The 19131-nt window shown below is 50.0% G+C and overlaps 1 protein-coding gene across 1 annotated transcript in view; it reads left to right on the top strand.

Annotated features, from left to right (window-relative positions):
• CSNK2A2 (casein kinase 2 alpha 2) overlaps nucleotides 1–19131 on the top strand; it is a 43966-nt gene that overhangs the window by 10395 nt on the left and 14440 nt on the right. Inside the window, exon 4 of the mRNA XM_088456855.1 lies at nucleotides 19012–19062. Within this exon, the coding sequence (XP_088312981.1) occupies nucleotides 19012–19062 (51 nt within the window). The remainder of the gene's footprint in view (nucleotides 1–19011; nucleotides 19063–19131) is intronic.

The raw sequence follows: 19131 nt of genomic DNA, 5'->3' as shown, positions 1-19131 counted from the left end.
CTGTGGGAGAGTGCCAAGCCACCAGTTGGCTTGTGGCCTGGTAATATTTGGAGATGGATGGCAGGCCCAGGCCACCATCGGAAGATCTCGGGGAGAGAATTTCCCTTCGAAGACGCGGCTTCTGAGAATTCCAGACAAATTTCCCGAAGGAGGTTTGTAGGGAAGCGAGCACACGAGCAGGAACTGCGACCGGGAGGGTTTGGAATAGGTATAACAATTTAGGGAGGATATTCATCTTGAGTGCATTTATGTGTCCTATCCAGGAGATGAAGTCTTTGTGCCATCTAGACAAGTCATGTTCAATAGCTCTAATGAGGGGGGAAAGTTAGCATTATATAAATGCTCATATGATTTAGGCCAATGAATACCAAGGTACTTTAAGGAATCCTTCCGCCAAGTGAATGGGAAGTTTAGTTGGAGAAGAGCAATTGTCGTTTTAGGGATGTGTAGGGGCAGCGCTTCAGATTTGTCGTTTTCTTTGTATCCTGAAAAGAACCCATATTTGGACAGTTCCTGACGAAGGTTCGGAAGGGAGATCAGTGGGTTGGACAGGGTAAGAAGTACGTCATTGGCAAAAAGAGAGATTTTGTAATGAGACCTTCCAATAATGACACCAGTAATATCAGGATTGGTCCGTATCCGACATGCAAGGGGCTCGATGACTACGGCAACAATAAGTGGGGAAAGAGGGCACCCTTGCCTGGTCCCATTTGAAATATTAAGAGTCTGATACAAGTCCCCCTGCCAGAACTGATGTGGAGGGCTTGTGATACAGAGCTTGTATAGCCTGCAAAAATTTGCCTTCAAAACCAGAATGTCGGAGTGTATCAAGCATAAAAGGCCAAGCAACCCTGTCGAATGCTTTTTCAGCACCTAGGGCTTAAGAGAAGGGAAGGTAATTTGACAACATTAATATGGTGGATTAAATCCACTGTGCGTCTGGTATTATCTAAAGCTTGGCGAGTGGGTACAAAGCCCACATGGTCCGGGTGTATAAGTGAGGGGAGGGTGGGATTAAGCTGGATTGCGAGAATTTTAGCAAAAAGCTTAAGATCCGTATTTAACAGAGATTGGGCAGTAGTTGGTAACCAGCTGGGGGTCCTTGCCCAGTTTCGGTAGGACTGTTATCTTTGCCCTTGTGGTATCGGGATGGAAAAATTTCCCTTCCAGGATTTCATTAAAGGTATCGGAGAGATGGTGGATAAGCGACGCCTGGAAGGCCGTTCGGACCCGGCGCTTTTGAAGGTTTTTGAGTCTTGAGGGTGTTGGAAACTTCCTCCACGGTAATGGGGAGGCTTAGAGCAATCGGGCGTTATAGAGACGGCTATAATAGTCTTTGAAAACAGAATTGATTTTGGAAGGGCTATAATGAAGGGAGCCCGATGAATCTATAATTGCCGAGATGGCAGAGGCACCTTACGAGCTCTGAGACGATTGGCCAGGAGAGAATCGGCCTTATTGCTTTTCTCACAGAAGCGCTAATTAAGCCGCCTCAGAGACTTATCGATCTTTTCGGATAAGATTGCATTGAGGGACAATTTTGCGATCGTGAGCCATCCATAAATAGTGTCCGTGTGTTTATGTTGGGATTCTAGTGCATGGGCCTGAGCTGTGAGAGTTTGTAGGTGTTGTTTATGTTCTTTGTTTCTGTGAGAGGCATAGCTAATAATATGACCCCGAAGAACAGATTTATGGGCTTCCCACACTAGGGGGGAGCAGCCAGGTGACTGAACATTAAGGAAAAATAACCTTTCAAGATCGTTTTCATCTTGGTCTCGTTGAGGCGCCAAGTTGGCTGATAGACCGGAGCATCTAGCAAATTAAAGGACGATGTAATGATAGAGTGATCAGACCAAATATTAGGGAGGATTGAGGCATTGGTGAGATGTTTGGATGCCGAGCGACCACAGAAAAGCAGATCAATCCTAGAGTATGTGCGGTGAGGGCTGGAATGGAAGGTGTAGTCTCTGGAGGAGGGATTGAGACCCCGCCAGGTGTCGATGAGGTCGGCCTCCTTTATATGTTTAACAAGAGCAGGAGAGAGTGGGCAATTACTTGAGCGAGAATGTGAGTCTGTGCGGTCTAAAGTCGGATCCATGACACTATTAAGGTCTCCCTCTAGAAAGAGAAATCCCTCGCGCCGCTTATAAAGTACTTTAAAGAAAGACTTGAAAAAAGCGTTGTTGGCCAGTGTTAGGAGCATATGCTTAGCAAAAGTGACATCAAGGTGACCCAGGCTGCCAGTCAACACGACCATCCGAGTCAGGATATACGGAACGCTGTATAAAGGCTATCCTCTTATGTATCATTATAGCAACCCCATTGTGTTTAGTGTTACTAGAAGAATACAACATGGTGGAAAAGCTCCTAGAGAGCAGCGTTGGGTGACTGGGGTTTCGGAAATGAGTTTTTCTTGTAAGAAGACAATATCTGCCCTAAGGCTTCGAATAGTACGAAATAGATGTGAGCGTTTCTGCCGGGTATTTAGGCCCCGTACATTCATAGAGGCTATAGTCACAGGCATGGCGTTGGCAATCCCATCCTAAATATTGGGGGATGGAACTGGGAAAAATAATCCCCAGCTCGCCTGAGAAGGAAAAGAGAGAAGAAAGGGGGAGTGAAGGAGGAGAAGGATTGTATGCGAAGGAAAACGCACACACAAAATGGGACACAGAAGTCCAAAGAGAGGTGTGTAGGTGCTACAGCCGGAAACACCTCAAACAATAAAACAACAAAGGGAAATATAAAAATTGTGAAGAAGTAGAGCACAGCGCAGACAGAAAACCGAGGCAAAGTAAAACTGTTAAGAAGAACAAAGAAATGGGGAGAATAACGTTGAAAAAAAGAGTCTGGAGTCTGCGAGAGAGTCCCCTGGGTGTAACGGGGGAGTGAGGAAACAGGAGAAGAAAGGGATAAAGTTCGAGTCCGAAAAGGGATTCACAAAAGGAGAATCGGAGTCATCACTGAATATTGAGAAATACAAATGAAATAGCAGAAACTAATTGAGCTCCCCAGTAATAAAGATTACCGAAAATAAAACTATAAGACTATTGGGGATACCAAGCAGAGACCGATCCATATTGACTAGAGGCCTATGTGGTGGGATCAGCAGCACAGGAGAGAAAGATGGGGTCAAACCCATCCACAGGAACCCCACAACATATCGCAAAGAAAAACCTAATATATACAACAGTAGTTGCAGAGAATTACATGAGGATAGTTAACAAATATAATAATAATCATCAAAAGGGACAGTTGGTTAGGGGCTCAAAAATAGAGAAAACAGACCCTAACTTGCAATACGATATCTAGATAACGTGTGAGTAATAAAACACCGAAAACTAGTTCTGAAAAGCAAATAGAGTGATAAACTATAATTAGAATATGTGATCTTAAACTATGAGAATGGTGTCATGAGAACAGGACCACCGGACAGGTATAGTGGGCTACTCACGATGCGTTGACAACCCCTTCAGGGGAGGGACCAGATTCCTCCAAGTGTGTCAGTAGATCTTTGCATTCCCGGATGTCCTAGGTGAGGACAGACTTGACATTGAGGTCTACGATAAGCTTGAAGGGGAAACCCCAGCGATATCTGATGCCCCGGTCCCGGAAGTCTCTACGTTTAGCAATTGTTAAAGGTGCCAAGTTCTGGTAGAATTGAAGTTTGGCATTATTAAAGAGTATATAGGGTTTCCCCTTAGTGGGGGCCAGAACAAGTTCCTTGTCCTTGTAGCTGAGAGAGTGCATTACCACATCACGGGGCCGTTCATTGTCCCTAGGCTTGGGACGGAGAGCACGGTGTGCCCGTTCCAACAGGAGCTCCCGGGTACCGAGAACCGGCAATAGAAATGAAAAAAGGTTGTGTAGATTATCTTGTCAAGACTCCAGCCCAGTCGTTCTATAGGCAAAGGTGGATATGTCAGATTTAATCGAGGCCACGGCCATCCAGCTTAGTTTCGAGAGAGTCCTTAAAATCCGTGATTAAGCATCGAAGAGCCAGAATGTCCTCCTTTTGTAGAAGGGTTGGGGGGAGAGGAACCTGTTTTATCCATATCAATCAAAGATGGAGAGGGGAGGACCCCTGAGTTAACTGGATTTGGTTCCCCTTGTGAAGTGCTGGTTAATATCACCTCCCCCTTGCTTTAGTACTTTAGCAGTGGACCTCTGCATGGAATATAAGGTCCGAGCAAGTGTTACAGGATGGAACAATACCCCTATGGGTGAATAGAGGTCACCAGGGGCAGGATAAAATTCGCAATATAGCTAATTAGCGTAACCAGGGCAAAGGGAAGTTGCGCTGCAGGGGAGAACAGGGGGCAAGACACCCAGGGGACTGACGGCCTGCACCTTAACTGGCCATCAGAAAAATAGCAGGGTCTTAGAATAAATAATGAATGTAACCAGGAGGGGGGTTAACCTGCTTTATAAAGCACCACTAATATCACCAATATCAGGTGGGACTTGGTGTAATGGGGCAAGCAGTAGGTGGGCAGGATGGTAAATTATACCCCACAAGACTCTGAGTCCCCAGCACGCCAGAAGTGAGAATGAAGGAGGCAAGTTGCCAACCTGATCCGCACAGCCCCACCCCGGAGATGGACAGGACAGGTCTATTAATTGGAGCCAATAGACTAGAGCCTGGCACAGGAGGACCCCCCAGCAGGGAGTTAAGAACCAGAGCTCACCGCACAGGAGACAGCTAGGAGGCAGCCGACTTCCAGCCTTCAATGCACGTGGGTCAGCAGACGGGATGGGCCAGCGTCAGTGAGAACAGCCAAGTTCCGGAGTGCTGGGTCGTAGTCAGGGCGCAGGAGCGTTGGTGGGGTGAGCAACAACCGCCCCTCAATCCACGGAGAGGAGCCGCGTTCGTCCCTCTGCACACAACCCGGCAGCGGCAGCATGCGAGCCCGGTGCTTCTGAAGGAGGTGGAGGCTGCAATCCGCAAAGTCTCTGGAGTTGACCCCCGATTCCGCGACCACACCACCTCGTCCCCAAGGTCAGCTGGGTACCCAAGGTGGGTGACGGGCCTGGGGTGATTAAAAATCAGGAGCTAGGGAACTAATAGAGAGGCAAGCCAGGAGCTCACTAAAGCCTCGACCGTCCTGCTTGCCTGCTAGGCCACACCAGCCCAAGCTTATTGTTATTTATAGTATTTTTACTATTGAGCTGCAGCACGAGACGTATGCGCTGCTGCTCCATCTCCCCTCCGCGGCGCCGTGATACCAGCCCCCAGCTAGGTACTCCCAGTGGGGCTCGGAGGGGGACCTAGCTAGCAAGGCTCCCAGACTGCAGCCCGTAATCCAGGGGACAGGTAAGGCGGGTCCCCGCCTGCGACGTCCCGCGTCTTTATGCAGTCTAGCTTCTTGTAACAGGAGACAGATCGGAGGCGCTGATGTGGCCACTGGTGCGCCCACGACTCCACCACCGGGGCGTATATAATACTGGCGCAGAGGCATATTCTGCAGGCCAGGGGAGCCGGTGGTTAACGCCAGCCAGTGGAAAAGGCGCTCTCCCTGCAGCCCCTCCCCCAACTCGGGACGCCATTCCACTGTGGTCTTGGTGTTCCCTGAGCTGCTCCTCTCTCACCCTCCGCCCCCTCAGAGACGCACGGCAGACATTTTTGGCAAGCAGATCTCCGCGAACGCTGGGTCCAGTCTCCTGTATACCTCTCCCGCAGGCCAGGTTATACAGCGCTATGTCCTACCAGCCACTGCGCTCTGTGTAAGTGATTTTGGTGCCCATTGCAGATAGATAGATATATATATATATATATATATATATATATATATATATATATATACAGGGTTTTTCTGCATTGTATGTGACTTGTGCTAGCGCTGATCTCTACTTTCTATACTGTCCTCTTATACCTTTCCCTTTATTCTACTATACCCTGACATACTAAGGTATAGGGGATTCATTGTACCTCACATCTTCCATGTAATTGTGAGGGCTATCACATACTATATAGCACGGTTGCTCACTACACTGTGCCATATTTCACACTGCACTGTATCGTACTGTGTATGTTATTATCCCTGTGGCTATGTCTGGCAGAGGAAAGAACAAGCAGCCTGATGCTACTGCTCCTACTATGGTGTCCTGTACGTCCTGCTCAGCGGGATTAGCTCCAGAGGACCTCAGTCAGGATGGTCTTATTACAAATTGCTATACCGCCCTGAGCTCCGGTGTCTCCTCCTCAGGACCCACCCTGGGCTACCTTTTCACAGGTACTGGCAGAATATTGCGGACCTCTCAGCGGTCCCTGTGGTAGCTCCCCCTATGGGATGGACACAGCAGGTTCTCCCTACAAAACCTTTGCTTCCCCCATGGGTAGACGTACTATCTACCTCAGTACAGAGTTTGGCAAATACCTCCTACAGTTTTTTAGGAAATGCTGCAAAAAGAGAGACCCTTACCTAGTAACCTACTAAGTGCATAGGCAAACACAGGGGGGGGTTTCCGGTTGCCTTGGAAACCCCTCTCCCCAGCCCACACGATGACCACAATAGAAAGAATAATATAATAGTATTTTACTAGCGCTGCATGTTCTTCTCAGTATCACAAATTAAATAATTGGTACCACCTGTGGAACTTTTAACATGTGTCAGGCAGTAATACACCTATGCACCAACTAGGAGATCTGGAAAACATGCACTTTCTACTTCAGGGTCCATAGGGGGTCCACAGGGTTGACCTTGGGGTATAGCTGGATCTGGATCCACGGGCACCACGCAGTTAAAGCTTTGCTGCTCCCAGGATGCACTTGGGTCCGTCCTCCTCTATACCCCGCCCCGGCCACAGGCACCTCAGTTTTAGTTGGTGCCCGGCCGGAGTCGGATCACCCTGTCGCAGTGGGGCTGCAGGAGCAGCCCCTAAGCTTTATTTTAAAAGAGAAATTTTTTATTTTTTTCTTCTTTTTTTACACTTTTAGAGCGGCAGCATCAGACTGTCCTTTAGAACGTCCACGCTGCCGCTCCTTCTCCCCGCTGGCGCCGCGACGCCAGTACAGCTCTGGGGATCGCGGCGGGACCCCAGAGCCTGTACTAGCCGGGCTCTGGGGACTCCCTTGACTGCTGCCGGACGCGACAGGGATCAGGTAAGCCGCGGGTCGCCGCGTGCGGCGGCCCGCGGATACTTTAATGCAGTCAGGAGCCTCCGGTCTCTGGGGACAGACCGGAGGCGCTAGCGGCGGCGGCGGGCTCCCCCTCAATTGAGGAATACCCTGCGTGTCCGCTAGACCACCAGGGTATCAGGCTGGTAGCGGGACCGGCAACCCGGGGGTTAATTGCTAGCCAGGGGAGGCAGCCTTCCCTGTCTAGCGGCTCCTCCCCTCAGCTCAGCGCGCCTTTCAACACGCAGTCTGGCGTCGCTGAGCTGCTCTTATCTCTCGGCCACTCCTCCTCTGAGGTCTCCGGCGGCCATCTTTACTGGCACATCGCAGACTCCCAGGCGGTATCAAGTGGACCGGTCCCCCTGTGTACCTCTCCCCTGCTAAAGGACAGTGTACACAGCGCTATAGCCCTCCCAGACACTGAATCTGGGCGGTTGATTGTAGCGGAAGGTGCAGTGAGTATAACTTTTCTGCATTGTATGTGACTATTGCTAGTGCTGCCTGTCTGTGACTTATTCTCCTTACTGTCAGCTTATAACTATCCCTTTCCTTCTCCTACGGCCCGGCAGGTGTGTGGGGGAAGGGCGTTTTTCTGAGACCCTCACATATATAAAACACGTATTTGTGGGGTCAGTCACATACTGTTGTGTGCTACACAGTACCATTTCTGGGCTGTTGTTTCGCATACTGGTGAGTGCGCGGGTGTTAAAACCGTAATTCCTCTGGTGATACCTATTTCTTGTGTATTTACGGTATCATGTCGGATGAGGAGACTGAGCGCTCTGTGGCTCCTGTGTTATTTTCCTGCAGACGCTGTGCTGCTGGAGTTGATGGGGAGGACTTATCTCAGGATGGTCTGTGCGGGCGGTGCCAGCTGGTACCGGGCCCCTCCAACCCCCCTGTATCACAGGACCCTCCTTGGGCGATGTTTTCACAGGTGCTGGCGTCTATTGCGGACCGGTTATCGGTCCCATCAGCGGTCCCTTCTAGGGCGTTACCGCAGCCCACCATCTCCCATTCCCCGAGGGTTCCACAAATGTTGCGGTCTTCCCCCGGGGCCCAGACTGTGGGTCCTTACTCGGGACTGCCTGTGTATGTGCAGTCTTCCCCAGGGACGTGTCAGTCTGTAGTGCCTTTGCAGAGTGTTGCTCCGACGGCTCCTCCGCCTTGGGTGGATGTTCTATCCAGCTCCGTACAGAGTCTGGCGGCTTCATCCTCGGCGTTTCAGTCTATGTTGCAAGGTGATGTGCCACCAAGGGTGTCTAAACGTCCGGTTGTGAGTTCACTAGCTGCGCAGTTGTCGGACTCAGAAGTGTCCTCAGATGATGGAGAAATCCATGAGGACTCTGACTCTGATGTCATGGGGCAGGAGGTGGAAGCTAAGTCCTCCATTAATGTTCCAGCCTTAGTTAGGGCGGTGCGGGCTATCCTACATGTTGAGGATGATGCGCCGGCTCCTAGGTCGAAGTTTCCTAATTTTAAAAAGGCCAAGGTGACCTCAACTGTGTTCCCCCTGTCTGATCAATTATCGGATCATATGGCGGCGGCCTGGCAATTACCTAGTAAGAGGTTCCATCCACAGAAAAGGTTGGCGGCGAACTATCCTTTTCCTGAAGCTCATTGCAGGAAATGGGAAACTCCGCCGGCGGTGGATTCCCACGTTACCCGCTTGATCAAAAGCGCGACGTTGCCATTGCCGTCTATCTCCTCTTTGAAGGATCCCACGGACAGGAAGGTGGAGACTTGTTTAAAGTCCATTTATTCTCTTTCCGGGGCGGTGGCTCGCCCGTCCATGGCTATCTCCTGGGTGGCTAAAGCCATTGAGGCATGGGCCAATGCCTTGGAGGATACCTTTCCTGATGAGGCTCCGGATATCCAGAGAGCGTTAGTGGGACAGATGCGGGATGCAGCTTCCTATATTGGGGAAGCGTCTTTGGATGCCAGCCTGCTCACTTCTAGGGTGTCGGCTGCAGCGGTATCTGCTCGGCGCTCCCTGTGGCTGAGGTCCTGGAGGGCTGATGCAGATTCAAAAAAGGGTCTGGAGGCTTTGCCTTTTAATGGTGATTTACTATTTGGTCCGGATTTGGACAGAATAGTGGATACTTTGGCTAAGTCCAAGTCGGCTTTTCTCCCTTCGGCCTCTGCGCCGGCTAAGGTGAGGAGCTCTGCCTTTCGGTCCTTTCGGGTTCAGGGTAAGGCCAAGGGCCAGTCCTTCCCGAGACATTCGGCGACCAAGGCCGCACCCAAGCCCAAGAAGCAGGCATGGAGTGCTCGGCGCCCTTCTTCCAAGCAGGAGGATAAGCCTGCTGCCTGATGGGACGGGCCTCTCTCTGGGGGACCCCAGAGTGGGAGGCCGACTTCTCCAATTCGCCCAGTGTTGGCACAATACCACCACGGATGCCTGGGTTCGAGAAGTAGTCTCTCAGGGGTACGCCCTGTCTTTTCGGTTCAGGCCGCCCCACCAGTTTTTCTGTACGAGTCCTTCTCTGGACAAGACCAAAGCTGGTCAGATTCAGGTAGCTATAGAATCCTTGCTACAAGCAGGGGTCATTGTTCCCGTTCCGCAGTCTCAGCGCGGGACGGGGTACTATTCTACTCTGTTTCTGGTACAGAAACCCAATGGTTCTCATCGCCCTATCCTGAATTTGAAGTCTCTGAACAGATACCTCAGAGTTCCCAGGTTCAGGATGGAAACGTTACGTTCCATCATTCTGGCGATGGAACCCGGGGATTATATGGTCTCCCTCGATATCCAGGACGCATATCTCCATGTGCCCATAGCACCGGCACATCAGCGGTATCTGAGGTTTGCTATCCTGAAACATCACTACCAATTTCGGGCGTTGCCTTTTGGCCTTTCCACGGCTCTGAGGGTGTTCACCAAGGTGATGGCGGTTATGGCTGCCCACCTTCGGGGTCAGGGTCTACGTCTGTTGCCGTACCTGGACGATCTTCTGCTGCTGGCGAGCTCCCCGGAGGTGCTTCTTCGACATCTCCACCTGACCATTGCTTGTCTTCAAGCACACGGGTGGTTGATAAACTGGAAGAAGTCCTCCCTGATTCCATCACAGCGGATGGTTCATTTGGGAGCCCTGCTGGATTCTCGTCAGCAGCGGATTTTCCTGACTCCAGAGAAGGTCTCCTCCCTGCAGCTGCGGATACACAGTTGCCTGAGCAGTTGCCGCCTGTCGGTCCATTCAGCTATGAGAGTTCTGGGGTCCATGGTGTCGACATTCGACATGGTGGAATTTGCCCAGTTCCATTCCCGGCCCCTGCAGGGGCTGATTCTATCGGAATGGAACGGGTTACCTCACCGGATCCGCTCTCAGATGCTGGTGTTGTCCGCGGAGGTTCGGCAGTCTTTGGCTTGGTGGCTTCAGACGGTGCATCTGGTCGAGGGGCGCCCCTTTTGGATCCCGGACTGGGTCCTGCTCACGACGGATGCCAGTCTTCGGGGTTGGGGGGCAGTGACCGGCTCATTATCGCTTCAGGGTCGTTGGTCCGCGGAAGAAGCACTTCTCCCCATCAACATCCTGGAACTGCGGGCTGTGTACAGGGCCCTGCAGTCGTCCGGCCCCGCTCTTCACGGAAGGGCGGTTCAGGTGCAGTCCGACAACGCCACCACGGTGGCGTACATCAACCACCAAGGGGGAACTCGCAGTCGGGCAGCAATGTCGGAGGTGTCTCGCATTCTTGCTTGGGCGGAGTGTCATGTTCCAGTGATCTCGGCAGTCTTCATTCCCGGAGTCCTCAATTGGGAGGCGGACTTCCTCAGCCGTCACGATGTGCATCCCGGGGAATGGTCGCTTCACCCAGAGGTGTTTCAGCTACTCGTGGACAGGTGGGGGCTGCCGGAGCTGGACTTGATGGCCTCCCGTCACAATCACAAGTTGCCCGTTTACGGGTCAAGGACAAGAGACGCAGGCGCCTGTCTGGTAGACGCTCTGTCGGTGAAATGGACGTTTCACCTGGCGTATCTGTTTCCTCCGATATCCTTACTTCCTCGGGTTCTGCGGAAATTCAAGCAGGACGGCGGCACGCTCGTGCTGGTGGCTCCGGCGTGGCCCAGACGTCCTTGGTACTCCGATCTGAGGTGCCTCTCCATCGACGCTCCGTACCTTCTTCCTCAGCGTCGGGACCTGTTGTCTCAGGGGCCCTGCCTTTACCCGGATCTGGGTCGGCTGTCTTTGACGGCGTGGCTCTTGAGACAGCCGTCTTGAGGTCTAGGGGTTTCTCCAGTTCAGTGATTGGTACCATGCTTAGGGCACGCAAGCCTGCCTCCGCGTGGATTTACCACAGGGTGTGGCGCACTTATTTTCAATGGTGTGAATCCAGAAACTATGATCCGCAGGTGTTCCGGGTTTCCAGAATCTTGGAATTTCTTCAATCGGGTTTGGACCTCGGCTTACGCCTGGCCTCTCTGAAGGTTCATGTGTCTGCTTTGTCCGTGTGGTTTCAGCGACGGATTGCTACACTGCCAGATGTTTACACCTCTTTCCAAGGTGTTCTCAGGATCCAGCCTCCCTTCGTGCCTCCGGTGGCTCCGTGGGACTTGACGGTGGTACTGAGGGTCTTGCAGGGTCCTCCTTTTGAGCCGCTTGAGTCGGTGGAGCTCAAGTGGCTGACGTTTAAGACCATTTTTCTCCTGGCAATTGCTTCGGCCAGGAGGGTTTCAGAATTGGGGGCGCTTTCCTGTCGCCCTCCTTTTCTGATTTTTCACCAGGACAGGGCAGTGCTCCGCACGCGTCCTGAGTTTTTGCCCAAAGTGGTTTCAAAGTTCCACATTAATCAGGAACTTGTTGTGCCAGCTTTTCAGTCACCTGATCTTTCTGCTGGTGAGGCTTCCTTGGATGTGGTCCGGGCACTTAGAATCTATGTGGACCGGACTGCTTCGGTTAGGAAGTCGGATTCTTTGTTTGTCCTCTTCGGTTTTCACAAGAGGGGTTGGCCTGCCAACAAGCAAACGATAGCCCGTTGGCTTCGTTCAGTTATTTGTGAGGCTTATGCGCAGGAGGGTTTACCTGTGCCAGCCTCTGTTAAGGCTCATTCCACTCGTTCTGTGGGTCCCTCTTGGGCTGCTAGACGTGGCGCCTCCGCTGTTCAGCTGTGTAAGGCGGCTACTTGGTCTTCAATTCAGACGTTTTTGAGGTTTTATGCGTTTGACACCTTCGCCTCTCAGGATGCATCCTTTGGGCGCCGGGTACTCCTTTCAGCACAGGAGCGTCCCCGCCCTTAGTTGAACTGCTTTGGGACATCCCCAAGGTCAACCCTGTGGACCCCCTATGGACCCTGAAGTAGAAAACAAGAGATATGGTAAGAACTTACCTTTGTTATCTCTGTTTCTACGAAGTCCATAGGGTCCACAGGGCGCCCGCCCTGACGCACCTGGCTTCAAATGGGCTGTGTGGCTGGTCACCGGTTTTCCGTCTCCCATTTCTGTGAGTATGGTTTCTTGTGTGTTCCAGTCTTCCTTCTCTCTGTTTAGTCTCCTCCTCCGGCCTTAGCTGCTTACCAACTGAGGTGCCTGTGGCCGGGGCGGGGTATAGAGGAGGACGGACCCAAGTGCATCCTGGGAGCAGCAAAGCTTTAACTGCGTGGTGCCCGTGGATCCAGATCCAGCTATACCCCAAGGTCAACCCTGTGGACCCTATGGACTTCGTAGAAACAGAGATAACAAAGGTAAGTTCTTACCATATCTCTTGTTGTTAGGGGTGCACTGCTATAGACCATCTATAGGCTTAATTATTAATACTGGATAATAATTCTCTATCCAGTGCATAATGAGATCAATATGTACATATATGTCCAGGGTTGTGATATTTTTTTCTGCTGCTCCCCCAGACTCCGGTACTTGCTCCCATACTCTGGAATGGTGCCCACATCTGAAACAACAACATTCAGCTAAGGCAGGATGGCCGCATGTAATGGCTTACTGTGATAGTTGGTCCTGTGTACTGTGTGCTGGAATTATGACACACAATACACTTTGTATGACGCAAAGCTGGATAAGTGCTAATTATGCCCTCTTCATGGACTGGCCACACTCACTCTAAAATCAGGCATTTTGAAACCCCCCCCTGAAGAATCCTGCGTTTGCCACTGAAGTGTGCTGTGATATTTTCCCAGTCCTCCCAGTTATCAGATTCTGAGTTATCATCTCGGAGACGCAGACGCCTCTCACTCTGACTCCTTATCAGGAGACGAGGAGCCCCCTCTAAATTAAATATACCTGCTCTTGTGAGAGCTGTAAAGTCTAATCTACAAATAGAAGAGGATGAACCCGCTCCTAAGATAAAACAGCCGCTGTATAAACGACAAAAGGTCATTTTACCAGAGTCTTCTCACTCTGACCAGCTGTCTGATCACATGACTGACGCATGGAATATGGCTGGTAAAAGGTTTCAGGTACCAAAACGTTAAGTTCCTTTTACCCTCTTTCCGCTACTGATTGCACTAATACCCCTTTTACACCAAAATCCCGGGTTCGACCCTGGAATTTGAACACTGGTCAATCCCGGGTCGAACTCGACTTCAGACCCCGTTTACACTGCAACTCGACCCGGGTTATTCCCGGGTTTGCCCCGTTTACACTGAACCCGGGTAATCCCTGCTCTATAGGTCATTAAAAATGGTCTGTTTTAAGGTCTGACAAAGATGGTCACAAAAGGCAACAAAAGAGAGGGGTGGTTGCTGTTCTGGCTGTGGCAGGCTGTGTATCAGCCTGCGTTTGTGGCTGCTGGTCAGGGTATGGCAGGCTGTGTATTAGCCTGTGTTTGTGGCTGCTGGTCTGGGTATGGCAGGCTGTGTGCCTGCCTGCTTTTGTGGCTGCTGGCCAGGCTGCTGTGGTGCAGGAGGTTAGGCAGGCAAGCAATGGCTTCATGTGCGTCTCTCTCTGCAGGGCACTGACAAATTACATCATCTGCCGGTGCCCCAGAAGCTCCAATCAGCATCTTTCAGAGCTAGCCGGGTCAAATAAGCAGGGTAGCACCCGTTTACACTGCCTCATGACCCGGGAACAACCCGTTTTCAACCCTGCTCTGAACACGAGTAAGATTGCCCGGTAAATCGACCCGGGTTATTTTTTTGGGAGCCATTCACACAGAGCCTCAACGCGGATCGACCTGGCAATAACCGGGTTATTTGTTTGGTGTAAAAGGGGTATAAATGGGAAGTTCCTCCAGCAGTGGATTCTCATGTAACTTGTCTGGTCAAGAATGCTATATACTCTCTTATAGGAGCTATTACTCGTCCTGCTAGGGCTGTGTCCTGGGTGGCAAAAGCCATTGAGAGTTGGGCAGAGGCCCTAGAAGAGACATTTCCCTCTGATGCTTCGAGGGAACAGCTGTCCTACATATCTCACATTAGAGATGCAGCCTCCTATTTAGGTGAAGCAGCTCTGGATACGGCTTTTCTAGTCTCCAGGATATCTGCCTCTTCGGTAGTGGCCCGCCGTATTGTCTAGCAAGCAGATCCAGACTCTAAGAAGGCTCTGGAATCTCTGCCTTTTTCTGGAAATATCCTGTTTGGCCTGGAATTGGATAACATTGTGACGACCTTGCAGCTTCCAAGACTGCGTTCCTGCCTGCTGCATATAGCGCGAAGCCACGGATGTCATCCTTTCGGTTTTTTCGTACTCTGGAAAACCAAAGGTCAGTCCTTTCCAAGGCATCAACTAAGGCCTCCAAGCCTAGGACTAAACAGACCTGGGCTACTAGACGTCCCCCTGCCAAATCTGAGGACAAGCCTACAGCATGACGGGGCGGGCCTCTCCCTGGGGGCTCCCAGGATGGGAGGCCGACTTCTTAAATTCTCCCAGTTGTGGCATCAAACCACGTCAGATGCCTGCGTAAGGGAAGTGGTCTCCCACGGATACGGCCTCTCATTCCTTAGGCTACCCCCCCCAAGCAGTTCTTTTGCACCAGACCTCCATCAGACCCAAGCACGGCCCTGCTGCTCCAGAATGCCATACAGTCCATGGTGGAGTACGCTCGGTTTCACTCCAGTCCCCTACAACTGATTCTTTCCAGGTGGAACGGGCTACCCCATCTACTCGGATCCCAGATGATGTTCGCATGTCCCTAGCCTGGTGGCTACAGACATCCCATTTAGACAAGGGTCGCCCATTTTGGTTTACGGACTGGGCTCTCCTCACCACGGATGCAAGCCTCCGAGGGTGGGGCGCAGTGACCAGCCAGCACTTCTTCCAGGGCCGCTGGACCCCAGTCAAAGCAGTATTACCTATTAACGTCCTTTAACTTCGAACCATCTACAGAGCTCTCACTCTGGCTCAGGATATTCTTCAGGGAAAGCCAGTACAAGTACAATCCGACAACGCCACGGCAGTGGCCTACCTCAATCACCAAGGATGCGCTCGAAGTTGGGCAGCAGTGGCAGAAGTGTTCCACATTCTAGCATGGACCGAACGCCATCTCTGCAGAATTCATCCCGGGACTTCTCAATTGGGAAAAAAGACTTCTTCACCCGTCACGACGTGCATGCAGGAGAGTGGTCTCTACATCCAGAAGTTTTTCAGCTCCTGGAGGACAAATGGGGTCTACTGGATGTGGATCTCATGGCCTTAAGACACAGCAACAAAGTTCGAGTGTATGGAGCCAGGACAAGGGACTCTGATGCAGTTTTTGTGGACGTATTGTTAGTGAAGTGGACCTTCCATTTGGCATATCTCTTTTCCCCAACCCCCCCCAATATCCCTGCTTCCTCGAGTTTTTCGAAAATTCAAGCAGGAAGGGAGCACAGTCCTGTTGATGGCTTCGGCTTCCTAGAAGTTCCTCTTCAACTTCCTCTACGAGTAGACCTGTTGTCTCTGGGTTTCCGTGTTTACATCCAGACCTGGCCCTTCTGTCTTTTGTAGCTTGGCTCTTGAGACATCCCTCCTAACGGCTTCAACTGACATGCTGACTGAGGAAGCCGCCGAACTTCTAGGCGGAGAAACGCGTTTTACTAAGTGACGCCGGCTGATGTTGATCCACATTTACTGGCCACACGCTCAAAGGGAATAGATGCCTTTCAACCCCTAGAGACGAGCGATATAGCAACTAGCGCTAATAGCGGGCTAACAGTCTGGCTACCAAGTGACGCCGGCAGATACTGAGCCACATCTACCGATCACACGCTCAAAGGGAACAGGTGCTTTCCAACCCCTAGAGACGAGCGACAGAGCTACAAGCATAACTAGCGAGCCAACTGTCCGGTGGATCCCCAGAAACTGCCGACTCAACATCCCGGTAAAAGAATAATCTATTTTTTCTTTTTTTTAAATACCACATGGCCATGAGGGACACTTGCTAAAACTGCATAATGCAGGAAATCCAAAAATATATATATCTCTGGCAAATATACAGCTAAACAGCTATTCATATATAAAAACTAAAAGACTACTAACAGTTTCTTTATATATGCATATTATGCTTATCTAAGCAAAAAACGAGAACAATATAAGATTGAACAAGCTGCTCTAAGCTGCTCCACAGGTGAAGCAGTGGAATAATATCACACGGAGAACGAATGTGATGATGGCTCTATATCAGCCCAAACAGCAGGAGCTAAAGACACTGTATCAGTTTGTCTCAGAGTAAAAAGAAATATCTATTGCTACAAAAGTATCTTTATAAGTGAACAGCTAGTGGATACTACTCGCATACCTGTTGCACTATCATTATGGCTAAACTTGATTATACATCATTTTCTCTGGGTAATTAGTGATATTCATCTATAACAGCAATTGTCTGATTTGGTATAAATTATTCTTTAGATCTACAAAGTGTTTTTATCACGTTGACTCTTCTAGAGGTTTTTTTCTTTTATATATATATGAATCATTGTGTGTGGTATTTACAATTTGATGGAGACTTATAATTATTGGATTATAATATTGCTGGCCGGCAACTGGTACATGTTAATTGTAATTACATTTTTTTTATGCCATTTTAGAAATTTGTTAAATTATTTTTAATATTGCTGATTTCAGTGCTCTCTTTTTTTTCTTTTTTCACTTTTATAAGGTTAGGAGGTTTTGAGTAGATCTCCCATATAGAGGGCAGCAGAATCAGCAATTATTAATTGATTGTTTTCTTAATCTAAGTTTTTTTAACAAGATTGGCGCCAGGTATATTCTGTTTTCTTGTGTTATCTTATCTTGAGAAATCCCTCCTAACGGCTAAGGGTTTCTCTAGCTCTGTGGTCCAGACCATGCTCAGAGCACGTAAACCGGACAGAATTTATCACAGAATATGGCATATTTCCAATGGTGTGCTCCAAGAATCTGACTCCCAAGTTTTTAAAGTTTATAGAATTCTTGCCTTTCTTCAGGCTGGATTGGATCTAGGTCTCCACCTAGCATCTCTGAAAGTGCAGGTCTCTGCTTTGTCTGTCTGGTTGCAGAGCAGAATTGCTCCTTTACCGGATGTTCACACCTTCCTGCAGGGTGTTCTATCTATACAACCTCCCTCTGTCCCTACGGTGGCTCCATGGGATTTGTCAGTGGTGCTTCAGGAACCTCCATTCGAACCCCTGGAATCAGTGGATGTCAAGTGGCTCACTGCGAAGACTGTTTCTTCTGGCTATAGCATCTGCCCGTAGCGTATCGGATTTAGGGGCTTTAATGTTGATCCCCTTTTTTAATCTTTCATTAAGACCGGGCTGCTATGAGAAAGCTCCCAGGCTTCCTTCCGCAGGTGGTTTCTCGTTTTAACCTAAGTGAGATAATTGTGGTTCCAACCTTTCAATCACCAGACCTCTTGGCCAGTGAGGAGGCCCCTCTGGATGTGTTCCATGCTCTGAAGATCTACATGGACCGTACTAGTTTCATCAGGAAATCGGACTCCCTCTTCATCCTCTATGGACTTCATGAGAAGGGATGGCCAGCTAAATGAACAGACTCTAGCCAGATGGCTTTGCATGACTATCTCACAGGCTGACACGCAGACTGGCCTTCCTGTGCTGGCTTCAGTATCTGCTCATTCTACTCGCTCTGTGGGTCCCTCGTGGGTAGCTCGGCGTGGCGCCTCTGCTGAACAGCTATGCAAGGCGGTTACGTGGCCTTCTGTCCACACCTTTCTTAGGTTTTATGCCTTTGATACATTTGCGCCTCAGAAGTCTTCCTTCGGGTTCCGGGTTCTCCTCTCAGCTCAGGAACGTTCCTGCTCTTGAACAACTGCTTTGGGACATCCCCATTGTCTCCTTGTGGAGCCCTATGGACCCTGAAGAAGAAAATGAGTTATGGTAAAACTCACCCTTATTAACTCTTTCTTCAAAGTCCATAGGGTCCATAGGGCACCCGCCCTGACGCTCCTAGCTTCTATGGGTTTCTTATCTTGGTCACTGGTTTCCTTCTCTGTGTGAGAGTGTGATTCCTCAGTGTACCAGTCTTCCTTCTCTCCTATCCTGCTCCTGCCTTGGGGCTTGTTAACAAAACTGAGTTGCCCTCAGGCTGTGGGCAGGGTATAGGGGGAAGGACCGGAGCATTCTGTTGCTGTTCGGTCCTCCAAGTCCCACCTACACCCCATTGTCTCCCTGTGGACCCTATGGACTTAGAGCGTTAACAAGGGTAAGTTTTATCATAACTATCATTTTCTTTTTGAGCTGTTACAAGTGAAGTAAAAAAACATTGTTTTTTTAAGTTTTGATGTGTAAAAGGCTTTGTAGGAGACATGGTGACAGTCATTCTTTAGGGTCGCCCTTAACCCCCCCCCCTATTCTACACTAAGATGCGTGGTAAGAAAGTGAGGTAGGTCTGTCTGCAGGTGGGGGGCTCACACTGAGAGGGGAAGGTGTCCAGGAAATTCAACCACAACAATGACCGTTTTGGAAAGCTATAAAAAATAAAAAACTTTATTGAATTCTGATTACTGTACATTTTCAATTAATTTCCACAGTCGAAGACTCCAGCTCTAGTGTTCGAATACATCAATAATACAGACTTCAAAGTAGGTTGACAATAGTTTTTGTGCTTCTTCTTTTTCTGAGAGGTGGGTATTAGTGTCTGGGTGTTGGTG

This window comes from Taudactylus pleione, unplaced genomic scaffold, assembly GCF_031769625.1.
Source record: "Taudactylus pleione unplaced genomic scaffold, aTauple2 ptg000724l, whole genome shotgun sequence".
Lineage (NCBI taxonomy): Eukaryota > Metazoa > Chordata > Amphibia > Anura > Myobatrachidae > Taudactylus > Taudactylus pleione.
Note: the sequence above shows the minus strand (reverse complement) of the source record. Positions and strands in the feature narration are given on the sequence as shown.